General features: G+C 35.3%; 2 protein-coding genes across 4 annotated transcripts; one reads left to right on the top strand and one right to left on the bottom strand.

The window, feature by feature from the left end:
* The first annotated feature begins 515 nt into the window (after window positions 1-515).
* LOC126721602 (calmodulin-binding receptor-like cytoplasmic kinase 2) lies at window positions 516-3,749 on the top strand. 2 transcript variants are annotated; one of them, XM_050424652.1, is made up of 6 exons: window positions 516-831; window positions 1,697-1,935; window positions 2,063-2,231; window positions 2,314-2,403; window positions 2,522-2,823; window positions 3,090-3,749. In XM_050424652.1, exons 1-6 carry the CDS (start codon window positions 603-605, stop codon window positions 3,351-3,353), a joined length of 1,293 nt encoding a protein of 430 aa, XP_050280609.1. In that variant the 5' UTR covers window positions 516-602; the 3' UTR covers window positions 3,354-3,749. The 2 variants fall into 2 exon arrangements, with proteins under 2 accessions (XP_050280609.1, XP_050280607.1); XM_050424650.1 differs by having other exon boundaries at window positions 517-831; window positions 1,691-1,935.
* Window positions 3,750-6,194: 2,445 nt separating this feature from the next.
* Window positions 6,195-16,202, bottom strand: LOC126721600 (uncharacterized). Of its 2 annotated transcripts, XM_050424648.1 has the most exons (14): window positions 15,850-16,194; window positions 14,698-14,756; window positions 14,201-14,309; window positions 13,440-13,549; window positions 13,106-13,174; window positions 11,870-12,469; window positions 10,869-11,404; window positions 10,592-10,656; window positions 9,893-9,972; window positions 9,218-9,322; window positions 7,315-7,454; window positions 7,111-7,239; window positions 6,765-6,917; window positions 6,195-6,675 (listed from the first exon to the last, which is right to left on the bottom strand). In XM_050424648.1, exons 1-14 carry the CDS (start codon window positions 16,028-16,030, stop codon window positions 6,528-6,530), a joined length of 2,484 nt encoding a protein of 827 aa, XP_050280605.1. In that variant the 5' UTR covers window positions 16,031-16,194; the 3' UTR covers window positions 6,195-6,527. The 2 variants fall into 2 exon arrangements, 1 of the variants encoding a protein (XP_050280605.1); XR_007653893.1 differs by lacking the exon at window positions 6,195-6,675 and having other exon boundaries at window positions 6,769-6,917; window positions 7,111-7,213; window positions 15,850-16,202.
* Window positions 16,203-16,500: the final 298 nt, after the last annotated feature.

The following is a 16,500-nucleotide window of genomic DNA, read 5'->3' as shown; positions in this document are numbered from 1 at the left end:
GCATTTAATGCGGAGGGAATGGCTACCTTGTCCTTCCTTTTTCTTCTCTTCCGTGTTCAGAATCTAGTTACCTTTGTCTCCCTGGGGATTGCACCATGTTCCCTTCATTCCGGATTCTCAGCCTTCTCGGGGTCAAGTAGGAACCCTTCGTATCGTTATCAGTAGCATCATCCCGAACTCCTTACTAGTTAAACAAGTCCTCTCCACATAGTTTCCCTCCTCAGACTTACCCTTGCTGCTTCCATTAACTACCTTTGATCCTCGTCCCCCTACAAAAGTGATTGACTCCCTCTAAAAAAAACCACCAATAAACTATATATAAAAATAAAAATAAAAAAGGAAAAAGGAAAAAACACCATATTTATGATATGCTGAATACTTGAATGTTAACTGGCTAGTGAAGCCTACACCTAAAGCGCACGTTAGCCACATCTCACCTTAAAAAAAATAAAAAAAAATAAAAATAAAAGTCTTCCTTCAACTCCGACTTCAACTCTCTCTCTCTCTTCAAAAGTCTTTTAATTCTCAACTACCCGCCATATCTCCAATTCTCAACCTTTACTTTTCTCTCTCTCTCTCTATCTCTCTCTGAAAAGGCTTCAATGTACGGTGGCCGGAACACTAGCTCGACGGGCTCAAGGAGCGTTCCCTACTCGCCTGCCTCCGTATACTCCGACACCTCCACCTCCCGTAGTTCCATCTCCAGTTCCAGGAGCTCCGTCGCCTCCGCCGCACGCTCCGTCGCCGGAGTCTTCGTCTCCTGCTTCACTCCTCCGGTGGATACTAGGAGCTCCACTAAGAGCTTCGCTGACTCTGACGAATTCAAACCTGGTAAACTAAACACTGGCTTCCATTTTCTACTACATATATATACGGTCAAAAGAAACAGAGTCAAATTTAATTCACAGCTTTTACCGGTTTTGGATCTTCATGATCCGAATCCGGAAGTTTGTCTTGGTTGCTGAGAATACTGTGAGAGCTGAGAAATATAAAAACTATTATTTGTTTGTTGTTTTTATTTCAAAACATTTAGATTAAATTATTCAATTGACATTTTCCTGGAACAATGGATAATTTATCATGGTATCAGAGGATGTCTGTCTGGATTCAAATCCTGTCTCCACCGTACCGCCCATTCAGCTTGAGCTTTTGAGATAATCAATAATTTATCGTTTAAAACCTGAGTTGACCAGGTTGCTCTATTCATTTATCATACATAGCCAAACTCGTTCAAATCATTTGTGATAAAAGCTCTCCATCTATCCAAAATAAGTAGTTGACTCTCAATTTATGAAAATTGTTAAATCAGAGAGAGAGAGATGTTTAGTCCCAGAATTCTCAATTTTGAGAGGGTCGAGTCTTGGTGCGATGACAAGTGCTGTCCACCAAAGCAAATGGCTATAGGTTCGCCCGTGGGGGTGGGTGGTGGTGGTAAGGTTGCCTGACAATCGCCTCTCCCAAATTCCACAAAAGTTGGAGTTTTGTGCATGGTGTGATCTTTATTTGTTTTTGTAAGAAAAAATTTATACGGTGAGAATCCACAAGGAACTAGTATTAGCTTTTTGTTTGCTCATTGTTTTATTGTTGGCATTTTTGATGAACAATATGGATTTGTGAGTGCTATGTTAAATCAATATTCATTTGCATTTGTGGGATGTTTCAATGAACTATTTATCTGTTGCTTTCTTAGCTGCAGTGGATGCTTTAAGAGCTAGTAGTGAGAGAAAACGTGGTTCTAATCGAGGGGTCTATGCCAGTGCAAATAACTCAACACATGAGCGGGAGCCTGGGAGCGTAAAATTCAACATAGAGGAAATCGTCAAGGCCACGAGGAATTTCTCCCCCTCTTTTAAGATTGGACAAGGTGGGTTTGGGACGGTCTTCAGGGGAAGACTTGAAGATGGAACCTTAGTTGCAGTAAAACGTGCTAAGAAGGTTCGGTGAAAGTTGTTTAGGATAATTCCATTTTCTGCATCTGACACAAACTTATGGGGCTTCACATTTAAGTCAACAAATGTGTGACATAGATCTTTAACAAGTACTTTCTTGCCTTTCTTTGCAGAGTGTATATGATAAGCATTTGGGAGTGGAATTCCAGAGTGAGATTCGAACACTGGCACAGGTTGAACATTTGAATCTGGTCAAGTTTTATGGATATTTGGAGCACGGAGATGAAAGGATTGTTGTTGTGGAGTATGTTCCCAATGGAACCCTCAGAGAACACTTGGATTGTGAGTTCTCTTCATGTGGCTTTACTTTCACTCACTTTGTGTGTGCTTGAGTTCCTGTAATCTGATTGGAGAACTAATGCAGGTATTCATGGCAATATTCTGGACCTTGCTGCACGGCTAGATATTGCAATTGATGTGGCCCATGCCATCACCTATCTTCATATGTATACAGGTATACCTTTAGGGGTGACTTAATTCATTTGTCTTGTCAAAGTTAAAGTTGTTTGCCTGAGAGAGTGTAGAATCTATTTCAAGAGATCCAACAGGATTTTCTGTCAATTCCCTTGCAGATCACCCTATCATTCATAGAGACATAAAATCTTCCAACATTCTCCTCACGGAAAACTTTAGAGCCAAGGTAGCTGACTTTGGTTTTGCTAGACTGGCAGCTGACAGTGATTCAGGTGTTACCCATGTGTCTACCCAAGTTAAAGGAACTGCGGGCTACTTGGACCCTGAATACCTCAGAACCTATCAACTTACCGAGAAAAGCGATGTGTATTCATTTGGTGTGTTATTGGTCGAACTAGTCACAGGCAGACGTCCAATTGAACCAAAACGAGAACTCAAGGAGCGGATAACGGCAAAATGGGTATGATTTTTTTTCTATCTTTTCTTTTGGTCACTATCTTTTTTAATCTATAACTTTCTGTGAAAAGGGGGTAAAAGTAAGTTCTTGACTGTTTAACAAAAATACATATGATTGTGTTCACACGTCCATCAAATGTCTCCCCACCTAGTCTTTGCAACAATTTTCCAACTCTACCATCCCTTCTTTTAACTGGATAGGTTGATTAAATTTTACAAAAGAAAGAAAATTCTTTTCTTTTCCCTAATGCGACTTGATGTCAAGTTCAGGCCATGAAGAAGTTCACTGATGGAGAAGCTATTACAACATTGGACCCAAGGCTGGAATGTGATGCTGCAAATAACTTAGCCATTGAAAAGATACTAGAACTAGCCTTACAATGTTTGGCTCCACACAGACAGAATCGGCCTAGCATGAGGAGGTGTGCAGAGATCCTCTGGAGTATCCGTAAGGATTACAGAGAGGTATCAGCTTCAGATGTCCGTTCACTCTCATCCCATTCCATGAGGAGCACTTCAATAAGAGAACAATGAGGGAAGTAGCATAAGAGATCCTAAGGTGCGAGTAGTGAGGGTCAATGAATTCACATTTGAACCAGAGATGGATAAATGGATATAAGTAGAGATTGAAAACTCAGCAGGGGGAACCGAGCAGTTGAGTATTCGAATCAAGATGGTTCACGGTAGGATGAAGCCAATAACCTTGAAGAAGCATCCATAGTCATTGCTGGGAAAAAGGTTTCAATTGTTGCTAGAAAATATTTAGGGAATTTGTTTATAATTTGTTCATGAGATTTGGCTTGTGTATAGGAAATTTTAGTTTGAGATGGGGGAAGTACTCTACTTCCTCCCTGCTGTGTGTGTATTTCTTTTTGATGAATTGTGTTTATTGTTTTGATTCTTCTCAAAGGAGTCTAAGAACATTGATAAGGGCTATATTTGTATTTAGGTAATATTTCAAGGATTTTATTAGCGTGTGCCTTAAGGACACACAATAGTATACCATTTTTAGAAAAAGTTTTATTGAGAATTAAAAAGGTTTTGACAGTTTTTTCAATTTCCGAAATTTTTTTTTCAAAAACAGATTTATTAATGTATGTTCTAAGGGCATAAATTAACCGGACCAATATTACAATAGCTATATGTGTAATTCTTCAAAAACTCATGTATGGGGTTGGGTTGGGTGCTACATTCATATGATAGTGTTTTTTGAGGGTTGACCCGAAGAGGACAGCAGAGACAAGAAGACTACAAAAAAGAAAAAACAAGACGCGTTTTTTTCGGGTCCAGAACATATTTTTCTGTGTTCCAGAAGTTGTACTTTGATTTGAAGGAAGGGAAATATCAAAGATCGGCTATTAATATTAGTACTTTGCATTACATAATTATTATTTTTTATTCCATCAGCAATTTTGCTAGGCTAGAATGTTCTCTTCTTTAGAAATCGGAACCTTTTTGCGACATTTTGTACCGACATGCATAGTCAAAAGTGAACAACCGCGTGTGTTTGGGTGCAGTCACTTTAGGAAAGATGTAAGAGGAGAGAGAGAGAGAGAGAGAGAGAGAGAGAAAGTGTTTCTTGTCTGTAATATAAGACTTAAAGAGAGAGGATGATAATTGTTTGATGTATTTTATGTGGAAAATTAAGATTCGAATTTCTTTTCCCTCAAGTGTTGTAATAATTGAATTATATATATATATATATATATAATATTTGTTATATAATAGGGATATAATAATAAATTTTTATAAATTACTATTTCTTTCATTCCATTTTTCTTTCCTACAAAAAAAAAAATATATATATATATATATATATATATATATATACACTAATTTTCTATCATTCTATTTTTCTAACTTCCTTACCAAAAGGGTATTTATTATGTGGAAAATGTCAGAGTTAAAATTTTTTTAACAAAAACTAATATTAGTGAATGGTTCAAATGAGAATCCATGATAATTTGTCACAATAACAATTTGTAAAAACATTATAAAATAGTTTGTGACCCTTTTTTTTCCAAATAATAATAAAGTATTCTAAAAAAAAGTTGTAGTAATAAAGTAATTTTTTTGCCAAAACTTTGTGATAAGCCACTATTTTAAGCGATCTCATAATCTAATTTTCAGTTTTTTTTTTTAATACAATTTATAGTCGGTCATCACTATTTGCTATGCATGCGGTCACTTGGGGTGAGCTGATAACCTGATACCCCCATGGAAGATGAAGCGATCGTTAAGTTATAAGAAGAAAGAGTATATTTGTCTCCTGTTAGAGCATTAGCATCTGATATCTAAAAAATATCTTATTTTACCATCTCAAAAGCTACTTTATCTATTATATCATACCATATTATAATACACCCAACATTCCAACTTTTTCTCATAAAAAAAATAATAAAAAAAATCTTAACTTTTATTTTACCATATAACACAATAAAATAATATAACCCAATACCCAAATAAAACCCAATAAAATATTTTTTTTTTTTTTAAATACCATCTTACTATAGTACCATTTTATTTATAAGATGGTACTGTAGTACAATTGTGAATCTTTCACAATTAGATAGATAATGCACACTTTTATAGTTTTGACGCTATAAATTTACAATTTGGAGGGTTTCACAACCCCCAATACCAATGCATTTAAGGTGCACAACTTCTTTGTTTGTTTTATATTTAACACAATGTCTTCAAAATTTTAGGGTGAGTTCAAGCAAGCAATAATATTCTTTATGGTGTTCCATGTCTATGTGATTTAAACCCCACCTTTAGTTTAAACTCACTTTAAAGAGAGAAAGTTAAACCAATTTTCATACGGAAATTCTATAACAAAGTCAACATAAATTTATTGTTATTTTTTAAGCTTAAAATTATATTTCTTCTTCCCAATTTTTTGCAGGTCTCATACCAAAACTGACGAGCAAGAAAAAAAGAATGTAGTTCCTTGATATAGACCCCCACTTCAATATAAGTCAAAATCAAGGTGAGTAAGGAATCATAGGGGTGAAGTGTGGTGGGCATGAACAAAAAAAGCAAGTCTCTCATTTAGTGGAGTTTGCAAAGGCTTATTATGAAGCAATAAGGCTGGCCATTAACGAAGATGTGGATGTATGTGAGTGACTGGTTATTGTCGAAAGTCATTCTCTGTCTCTCATTAAATAAAAAGGACTTTGCCACAAAAAAAAAAAAAAGGAAAGGGAAAGGGAGTGTTGTGTAGACCTTAAGAGAGAGAAGAGGGGGGGGGGGGGGGGGGGTGGGGAATACGATCAGATTGAAGAAAAAAAGAAAAAAGAAAATTCATAATTAAATTTTAGTTTAAAACTATTTTTCTAAACTAAAACTCATAAGAAACAAGCCCACAATACAAGATTAATCAAATCAATGCTGCTTCTGTTATTAAGCCTTTAAAAAAATACAAGAAAATATATGTTGTCAAACACTTGAGATTACAATGACCAATACTTCATCTTTTTATGTGTCCTATTCTCTCCCTGAAATAATAACATTCCTGCCCTGGCTTGGTTCTTTAATCCTACCTATGCAAATACAGATCAATATCTAAGAACAAAACCTATTTCCCAAAATAAGAAAATGGGTACAAACCTTATGAAGAAGATTTTACAATAAACTGCTGTAGTTGTTGATGCAGTTTTAAGTGTCTTATTAGACCTAACTTTTACAGTAACTAATTTTGCTAGGAATTCAATTCCTCCTCACTTCCTCGTCCCTAGAATTTTGCCGGGTCAACTCATAATTTCCATTGGGGAGACTTTGATTCTCACTATTTACAATATTTGCTTTTGAGCAAAGAAAAAAGAAGGAAGACGTATATATGCTCACGTGCCACAAACTGCAAAACATTTTATGCACCACATGTGAGAGAGTGAGAGAGAGAGAGAGAGAGAGAGAGAGAGAGAGATTCTATTAACATTGTTATACCTGTGCCAAATCCAGTAGCTTTGACTGGTTTCCAGTTTCCAGCTTATTGCTGCAAAGGCTAATGTAGTGAATCCTGCTAGCACAAACATCCAGCGGAACCGTCTAAAAAGTGTCTTGATAAGATTTTGGACCCATTCCTTAAGGGTTTGCCATCTGCAGCAATCAACATCCTCATCTTAGAAGAGAAAGTGGAATGGATTATCCATCACAGATACTTGTGTGTTTCATCAGTTCAAGCACACAAGTGACTCTCTAGCGTGTGTACCATATAATAATATAAATAAATATCTAACGTGTGTACCATTATATAATTAAAACTTCATGATTGGTCAGGAAAAGAACCCACCTTTCAAGTATACTAAAATGAAACCCAATTGAAAAGGAGAATGACCTATACTTAGTCATGAGCTCTATCAACCATCCAATAAGAAGACCCAAAGCTCCAATTGCTATCACAATAATAATATTGGAAGACCTGCAGTTGGCATAGTTAAATTCCAACAATAATTTTCTTAACTCTTATAATATATGTATTAGAACAATCAGTTACCTGGTTGCCTTTGTTACAGCCATGAGAGCAGTAAGGATAGCTACAGCTGTGTGAATAGCCCTCTTAAAAACTTCATCAATGGTAGCTAGGTACACAAAAGTACTCACCACAGCCATGAAAGAGAGCCAAAAGTCCATAAACTGAAACATTTTTCATTTGACAAATCAATTCTATCTTCTCATGTTAAAGTTGTTGAGAGAGAGATTTAAAATAACATGATAGAAAATTTACAACATTTTACAAAATTTGGATCACTTTCGCTAAAAAACCAATTCTCTAAGCACCTCGAGTGAGAATGTATTCGGTTGTGGAACCAAGAATTTATAACTAGAACTACACACACATATGTATGTATGTATTTACCTATGTATTCATACAGGCATGTACATAATATATTGCATACCATTTGCTAAGGGTGTTCATTACTGTGGTCAAGCAACGACATGGTCAGTTTCTCCAAAATAAAAAATACAACCACACCAGAACGTTTAGAAAGCCGAGGTCAGCTGTGGCGGTGTACACAGTCAGTGCAGTCAGCCAATTTCCGTGATAGGAAAAAAAGATTTTTTTTTTTTTTTTTTAATTTTTTTAACAGATCAGCAGAGGTCAGACTACTTTTTAAGTGGTGGTGGAGGTTGATGGTGGCTGAGCATGTGGATTTCTAGGCTTGGGTTGTTAGCAATGAGACTTGCTGATCTGTTGCGGTCGATCTGAGCTTGGTCTGGGGAAAACACCAATCTGTGGCAAATGTGCGGTCATGTTAGGTGAAGAGTGATACAAAACACCTGCCAGGGCGAGAGCCTGAGGGGAAATATATATAAGGCAGTTGGTGGGATTTCTGTCGGCTTTTCAAACACCTTACTGATGCCCACACCAACCACTGTCAGTTTTGTAAGAATAGCCACTGACCACTGCCAGAAGTGATCGGTCTGGTGCAGTCGTAGTCTGTGTGGTCAAAGCTGCAGTTTTCTTGAACACCCATTGCTCTTCTATGAGCAGTATCAAAACAGTATAATATAGAAACTTCAATCAAAGAATGAATTGAAAACTCAATCTGAAACAAAAACAAGGGAAGTTGAAAATAGTCCATGTACAAAATTGGTAGGATCATAAATCTGTGTCGCTGCTTCTTAAAAAAATGTGAAGAAAAGTATACAAAGATGTAGAAAGATGAAGCTTTTTTCATGATACTTCTGGTTTTTTCACTTCTAATTTGGAAAAAGCTAACATGACATCTATGTTATGAAATTTATAAGAATGACAAATTAATGAGTATCTTGGGATAATAATGTTCTAAAACTACATGATTAGTATGTGTTTAGATGAGCTTATTTTCATTGGCTCATTTTTGTTTAAAAAATAAGCAGTTTAAAAATACAGTTGTAACTAGAAAATAGTGATGATTTTAAAAGTTGTTTTTAGCCAAATAAACAAAATAACCTAGAAAATAAGCTCATCCAAGTAGAGCCAAAATCAACAACTTTAAAGTTTTCTATAGAAAATTTTTCCTATTTTGGGTTGTGTGTGTGTGTGGGGGGGGGGGGGGGGGGGGGGGTGGTGTTGTTTGTGTGTGGGGGAGGTACATGTTCAATATCTTTTAAGTAACATTTTGGAGTATCACATGTATCCAAAGATCCTATCAAACATTTGATGGGGCCATGCCCCTGTCTAATTGTGGCTTTGCCATTGGATGTATTGACATTGTTCCGAATGGATTGCAGGCTTTTAGTGTCCATTGTTGTCTTTTTTGTTTTTTCAACTTTAAAGGCATATAGACCCCTAAATTTGAAATGGCTTGCACAGGTTTGTACAACCTAATAAATGAATAAATCTTTGTAAAACCTAAAGCTGTTAGAAATTAAAGTTCCTGGAAAAAGAGAAATAATGCAGGAATAATTCATACCTGTAAGACATTAAAGGTTAATAAACACCATGTGCCTACATCACAAGCATGATACAAGCCACTAAAAATTCCGCTAGCTGTGTACACCACCCACTCTGCTAATGCCTGAATAAAACAAGATATTGTCAATTTGAATAAGAGGTAAAAATAAATGTGTAGGCTGATTGAGATTGCTTGAACATTCCCTAATCGCTCAATCAGTTTGTACATATATGAGTTGTGAATAACTTCCCATGATATCACTGGACATATCATTGACCTCCTTGAGATTTCTACAATGTCACTAATCTCTACTTCATTTCAAAACTTTTTTTGTTTTCATTTTTTCCCCCTTTCATTTAAGTAGATAGCTCAGCGACATGTAAGGAAATGCATCCATGACCTTACACTTCACCCTTGACCAAGAGTTTTCTATGGTCTGTCTTTATTAGAGTAAACATCTTCCACTAATTTATGCTCGAATTAAAGTTAAAAAGTCTTATAACAGCACTATACGTTGGGAAACTACAGAAGCATAGCAAGTCATGCAGCCATCATAACATTATGAAAGACCAGTGATATTGTTGCATAACCAAATGGGAAGATTCTGATATACAACAAAACCTATCACTACTCTTTGTTGTTAGAAGTTCTTAATTGTTTCAATCTAATCCAAAAATAAGGTAAAAGCATTACCTTCTGTCGAAGGGCCCAAAAAGCAGGAAGTACAGCAGCCGCATTTGACGCAATAAGACAAAACGATTGCCATATATGCCCTACAGCAGTTTTTAGGCAAGAGAATCTAGTAAAAACCATTGAATATCAGGATACTAACTTCTGGCTTAAAATTCATATGCAAATAGATTTTTTTTGTAAACCAAAAAGTAGACAAAAAAAGAATGTGACTAACAGGAAACTGGATCAGACAATTCAGGGGTCAATGTCTCAAAATTGAAGACCGAAGTTTTTAGATCACAAACCTTTTAAGAAAAGAAAGTGGCCATCTAGAATACCAGAAAACTGGACCAAACGATTACAACTTTTTTGAAGACTAAAAAACTACACAGTAGTATTGAAAGTGACCGCAACTCGGAAAATTTTAAGGGTCAAAATTAGAAAATTTTAGCAACTTCCCATTGGAGGGACGGTCGGAATATATATATTGATTTTTCAGATTGGCCATCAGCCTTTACTCTTCTTTTTTTTATAGGGATTTATTTCCCTGCCTAACCAATTAAGGTGCTGGTTAACAACCGGCTGAAAGTTTAGCAAAATGGTTGTACAACATAAGGGGGTGAAAAATTTACCAATAACAGACAAGGAAATATTAACAACATAATTATCAAAGACCAATTACAAAAACATCATCTTAAGTTACTTTGTATCAGCATGTACCTTGATGTGATACAATTTCAATTCCACAGTCAAAGCCTCCATGCCTTCGATCACAGGCGCAGAAGCTGAGGAAAGGAAAAAAGTACCCAATTACAAAAGTGAGGAAACTTAAATAAGACAAGCAATATTTGATTCTCCATAAGCGAGCACCAAAATCATAACAGTAATAATGCTTTTGGGAAAAGAGAGTAAGCAAAGAATGCCATGTATAATGTCCACCAAAAGAGGAATAATATAGATAAAGTAAAAAGAATAAGGGGAAGGCTGAACATAAGACCTGTATGATGTTAATCCACTTGCATCAAAAGCAATTTTGCAATCACCATGAGAGGAGCAGCTTTTGGGGCATCTTTCGAGCGAAATGGACATGATTATCTCATCTTTGGAAGCACTACTACTAGTGTTAAGATGTCTCAATCCAAAACCCCAAATTCCTTCTCTAGCATATAAAATATAAAAATCAACCTTTTCTTTGCTTGAATTATTCAACATGAAAAACATGAAGCCATCACTACTTCTTGTACTATTTGCATAAAAATAGTCCCATATATCAATAGATGGTAATCCACCAAATCTAGCATATACTTCATAATTTATCTCTGTATCTGATGTTAGTTGGATGTGTATATTTCCACCAGCTGCACCATGAGGAATTTCCAACAGAAAGTAAGTCCAAATATCATCTGGTTTTTCACCATATGAGGAGTTACTTAGAAGGGGTTCAAGAGGGAAATTGGCTGACTTTGAGAATACTTTTTCACTGACTGGCAAATAATAAGATTCAAAGGGGCTTGAACCTCTCCTGAGTATCGTCTGCAGACAACCATTCTCAGCTTGTCAATAAGTTATTCCTGCGAATAAGTTTCTTCAAGCATCAAGAAAAGAGAAGACACTACAGGCATGAGTTGTTCATCAACTTAATATAAATGAAAGAAACTAATATGAAAGGTGATATTTCCAATGTGAAATCTGCATGCCAGAATCCTGATCCTATTCTGTTTATAATGATTTTCTATATGATCATTATATTTTGGCATTATAAGCCATTTCATGCTTTATACGCAAACATTCTTAACAAAGCATTTTCTAATCATCTAAGAAAATGGGTCCAGATGGGAACTCATTGAAGAGATACACGTGCCCCTTCATATACCCAGTAGTGCATATTTACAAGTTGTATAAACAAATTCTCATCCTATTATACCAGCTTTTCATATTAAAGACACAAATTTAATAGAGGAAGAATGACAGAAAACACATTCTCATTAACAATCTCACCTGAAGGACAAATCGTTCCCATGCACAATTTGATCCAGCCTTCCCTATGGGACATTCAAGCACTTGTGATTCCATGGAATAGCAAACTTTTGTATTTGAGTTTTGAGTCCCTCCAAGTTCTTTTGAAATATTAACAGGTAAAATGGCAATATACCAACGACCAACCTTTGGTGAGCGAATTGACAAAGGGGCTTTACTTATGTTACTGGAATAATCATGCAGTGCCGCTGAAGGAATTGCACCATGCCGAACAAAGCACATTAAATTAACTCCAATAAAATTCCCAGAATTATTTGTTGCCGTTACATTCAATCTAATATTCATTGCAATAATGGTTAACTCTTCAGCCACTCCCATTACCTCCAAGGAGTATACTTTTTGCTCACCATCACCAAGGCAAGAAGTTTCTAAACTATTTTTGCAGGAAACCACATTTTTACTAGTTTGGTTGTATGACTTGGCTACCGAAATATTTCCTGCAGATGGAACACATGAGAGTGTATCAACTGTTTGGTTGCAGTACTGGCCCCACATTGTTGGGGTTGTACATCCTTCCACAGTAATGTTGGCGCTAAAGGCATATGCTGGGCCTCGGACAATCTGCAATTATCAGAGCAGTAGCTATAGTTTAAATTTTCAAATGATTGCATTATTCATGACCATCCATAAATTTGATATCAAGACTCTTCATTGAGGAAGTGAAACAAGGTAGACTGGAAAAGCTAAAGGAAAAAAAGTAAGCAATATTTAAGGTGTACAACACTATGACACCATGGTAATTCTCTATTCATTGAAATTTAGAACATATGTTAGAATGGTAAAGCTTGTAGAGCCAGCTGATTTTTTTTCAGATATAAACTTGTAGAAAGAATTCATGGGCTTCACAATTCACACAATAATATTAGAACTTTTGGTACAATAGATTAAATGCCATTTGATCTTATTACGAACAAACAGATCATCAGCTTCAAACTTTCCAGTAACTATCATTACCGCAGCTTTCCTCCTAACAAAGTTTTCATGAATAAGAATGGCTTCCTCACAGAGATCACAAGCATTAACAACTTCCATTCTTGGATGGGATTTATTTGTATTAGAAGAAAATATAAAAAGAACTGCTATTTAACTAAAGTATTTTCCTTCACGCAATATAATCAGATACAAAGCAGCATTACTAGCAGCCTTTGAGAAAAGAAGTTGACAAAAATTGTAAAACTGAAGGAGAAAAATCTATACCATCTTTGATTGTGTCCTTGTACGTCCAATGCCATTGAAAAGACCAAAATACCAAGCTCCTGGAGATATCTAAAGAACAACTTCATAAATATTATTGCTATCAACCAGAATATATATAAATTCTGAAATATTCCTTGCACCAAATGAATCACCCTTTACAAAGTATGTATATATAAGACAAAAAACCACCTGACAGTAATCATGGATTATCGTAAGTGGAAAACCATGACGCCATGTCAGTCAGACTTATTAAAAAAGACAAATATAGTGTAACATTTTATTTAAGCATCCAAGAAGAAATGTACAATAATAAGTAAATGAGATTGAGATTGACCTGCTCATTTGTCAACTTCATTGTGATATTTTTCTGCATAGGAAAACACTGCTCCACATTCTGAAAAGCTTGTATTCCTCCAAACGAATAATTAGAGATGGGAACTAACACTACAACAGAAGAAATTTTTTTTAAACTGCTGGCAAAGATACTCTGGTTACCAGAAGGAAAAATAAGTCGACCAGAATTCTTAATTGATTCAAAACCAAAAGCAAATAGGCAAAAAGAAAGAGTTTTAAAAGCAGCTAATTTGGGTGTTCCCTAACCCAAAGAAACTGTTACAAATGGTAAGTAATTTGAGAAAAACTATTTTCATAAAGCAGCAAGCAGAATACACAGTGATTAAGCCCTATTAGATGAAAAGAAAATTAATTTTGGTGGTCCCATGGAAACTGTCAGGTTGTTTTCATATGAAGTATTTGCATATGCATATTGGCTCAAAGCATAACCTCAAAGAATATAAAGCCTATAAACTGGAATGGTAAAACAAGATTCAAGTGGATGAACAACGACAACAACAAATCCTTAGTCCCAAAATTTTGGGGTCGGCTAACCATTCAGAATGGAGTGACTAAAATTTACGTTGGCCATCAACCTACCGCAACCCTCCTTTTCTCAGGCTTGGGATCAGCTGTGAACAAAATATATGACACTAAGCAAAGCCACAGCCCACAAGCAGAGTTGAATAAATTCAAGTGGATGAATGGATGTATTTAATTAAGATTCAGTTGAAGAAATTCAACCACTTTCATCTGAAGTACCTAGATCTTTTAGAGAAGTGTTTGAGACATCTGGCAGTGGGGGACTGCCATCTCTGAAGCAAATTATTGGCAGTGCGCTTTCAGGAGTCTTCCTTAAGCTAGCAGCATCCTGCAAACAAATTGGACAATAAACAAATGAGGGAAGCAAATTACTCATAACGCATTAATTTGATAATTGATTCAACGCAATTCCCTACATTTTAAAGGAAAATTTTTGAAGCAGAACTTTGATCTCTATTTTAGGACAAAAGAAGAGTACAAAGGCACAAGATATATTGGAACATGATGGAATTGGAAAAACTTAATAACAAGAAAACAAGCTTCAATTTCAGAATCAGCTATTAGACAAGTGTATGGGATACATTGTTTCTTATGGAAGAAGTTACATATACAACAGAAACATCAAAAGACAAGTAATTGATAAAAACTTATAATAAATAGATGCTGGAATAAAAAACAAATCCTATTAACTCTATAAACTTGATGAGCATACTTACAAGGTCTACATCCGAGCTCAATGAAATAGATAATGAAGAGAACCACAATGGCAAATCAACTGGAACAAGGCAAAACAGCAAGATCAATAAGCTACTGTACAAAATGTAGATTTTTCAAAAGAATACGTCTTAGCATTTGCATCTTGAGTAAGTCAATATCTTGCCTTTGTAATTGAGAATTGACAGATTGAACACATAAATCTAACCATGATACAAACAAATATCTTTTTTAAATTCAATAACAGGAAGTAGGTAAATACTTCAACGTAAGTAGGTATTGACAAAAGAAACAAAGTGAAAACATCTGAAGCAAAACCCATTCCTTATTGCATTTGAAAAGAAAAAGGAAATATAAAACTTGATAATGATGAAACAATCAATAATGTCATGAAAACCCTCAAAATTAAAAATGACTCTAGTACCAATATCAGTGTGACACAGGCACACAGGACCAAATTAACTCTGATACTAAGACATATTGTCACGCAGCACCAAAACATGGTTACATACCGACCAAATGTTGATTCTAAAATTATTATCTCCGAACCCAGTATAAACATTAAATTTGTCTTATATATGACCTCATCTCAGATGAAGTTATGATACACAATTCTGCAATCAGTTCGTCAATTTTTGTTGCTAGAACAAAAGCATTTTCAGTGACTGTTACGTATATTTCACCTCTGCTAGTAACATGTAAAACATAAAGAATATATTATACCAACAACATCAGCAAATAAGACCCAAAAAAAAAAAAATTTAATTAATTCAAATTTCATGAATTTTATTAGCAAAGATCAAATTTTGTCCATAACCCATTAAATATAGGTACCCCACAATTTTTGCAGCCAGTTAATTCTGAAAAAACAAGAATTGTAACATTGATAACATATACACAAAACAACAACCATAATATTAAAAAAATTCTACGTATTCCATTAATCCTTCACGAAATTCAAAATTTTGACGAAAACCCATTAATCTTTACACCCCATAATCCTTCAACAATCAATGAAAAACCAAACTTATGAGCCAAATTCTCAAAAGGGTAATTGAGAATTAGTTCAAACACCACTGAAAAATAGCCACAACAAAAAAACCAGGTTAATGAATCAAATACTCAAAAGGGTCATTGAGAAATGGCCCACACACCTCTAAGATAGCGCAAATCGAAGGGCCTGAGCGTTGTCTGAGGGTAGCTAAAGCTGGAGACAGTGAAAGTGTTGTAACCCGGTTGGTCATAAGTATAACAGAGACCAAAACAACAAGAAAAGAGCACGAAAATAGTGAGAATCAGATTGAAAGGAGAGCACAGAATCGAATGAAAAGCCATTTAGTATTATTGGTTTGGATGAATCTCGTAGCACACAGCATATATGTATACATACGTGAAGAAAAGCAATTGGCTTCGAAAGTTAAAGGGTTTAAGAGTGCAATAATTGTATGTTCCGTGTATGTGTTTGTGTGTGTGCGTGTGTGTGCGAGAGAGAGAGAGAGAGAGAGAGAGAATGTGGGGGTGTTTTAGGAAAATGAAAAGAGGTTTTGTAATAAAGCTTTCTTCATGTAAAATCAAGGAAACGTGGGAGTTGACCATATGGACCTCTGTTGATGAAGCTAGTTTTTTTTTTTTTAATTTGAAATGATGTTGATGAAGCTAGTTAAGGTATTTATTTTATTGTTTTTTTTCATTTTCACTATGTTGGGTCTGAACATTAAAACTTGTTGTTTGAGGTTTGGTAGTAACAGAAAGTCAGAAACTCATAATATTTGTTTTGAGATTTCAGAAATTCATAATATTAAAAA

The sequence above is a fragment of the Quercus robur genome, chromosome 4 (assembly GCF_932294415.1).
Source record: "Quercus robur chromosome 4, dhQueRobu3.1, whole genome shotgun sequence".
Lineage (NCBI taxonomy): Eukaryota > Viridiplantae > Streptophyta > Magnoliopsida > Fagales > Fagaceae > Quercus > Quercus robur.
This window is presented reverse-complemented; position numbering and strand designations above follow the sequence as displayed.

Bases quoted from the DNA above. Each gene is read 5' to 3' on its own strand.
- LOC126721602 (XM_050424650.1), top strand. From the start codon at position 603: ATGTACGGTGGCCGGAACACTAGCTCGACGGGCTCAAGGAGCGTTCCC. The intron at 1,936-2,062 runs GTTCGGTGAAAG...CTTTCTTTGCAG, and splicing joins CAGTAAAACGTGCTAAGAAG to AGTGTATATGATAAGCATTT. The intron at 2,232-2,313 runs GTGAGTTCTCTT...GAACTAATGCAG, and splicing joins CCTCAGAGAACACTTGGATT to GTATTCATGGCAATATTCTG.
- LOC126721600 (XM_050424648.1), bottom strand. From the start codon at position 16,030: ATGGCTTTTCATTCGATTCTGTGCTCTCCTTTCAATCTGATTCTCACT. The intron at 11,405-11,869 runs GTGAGATTGTTA...GGTTGTCTGCAG, and splicing joins GGGAACGATTTGTCCTTCAG to ACGATACTCAGGAGAGGTTC. The intron at 7,240-7,314 runs GTAACTGATTGT...TGCCAACTGCAG, and splicing joins GCTGTAACAAAGGCAACCAG to GTCTTCCAATATTATTATTG.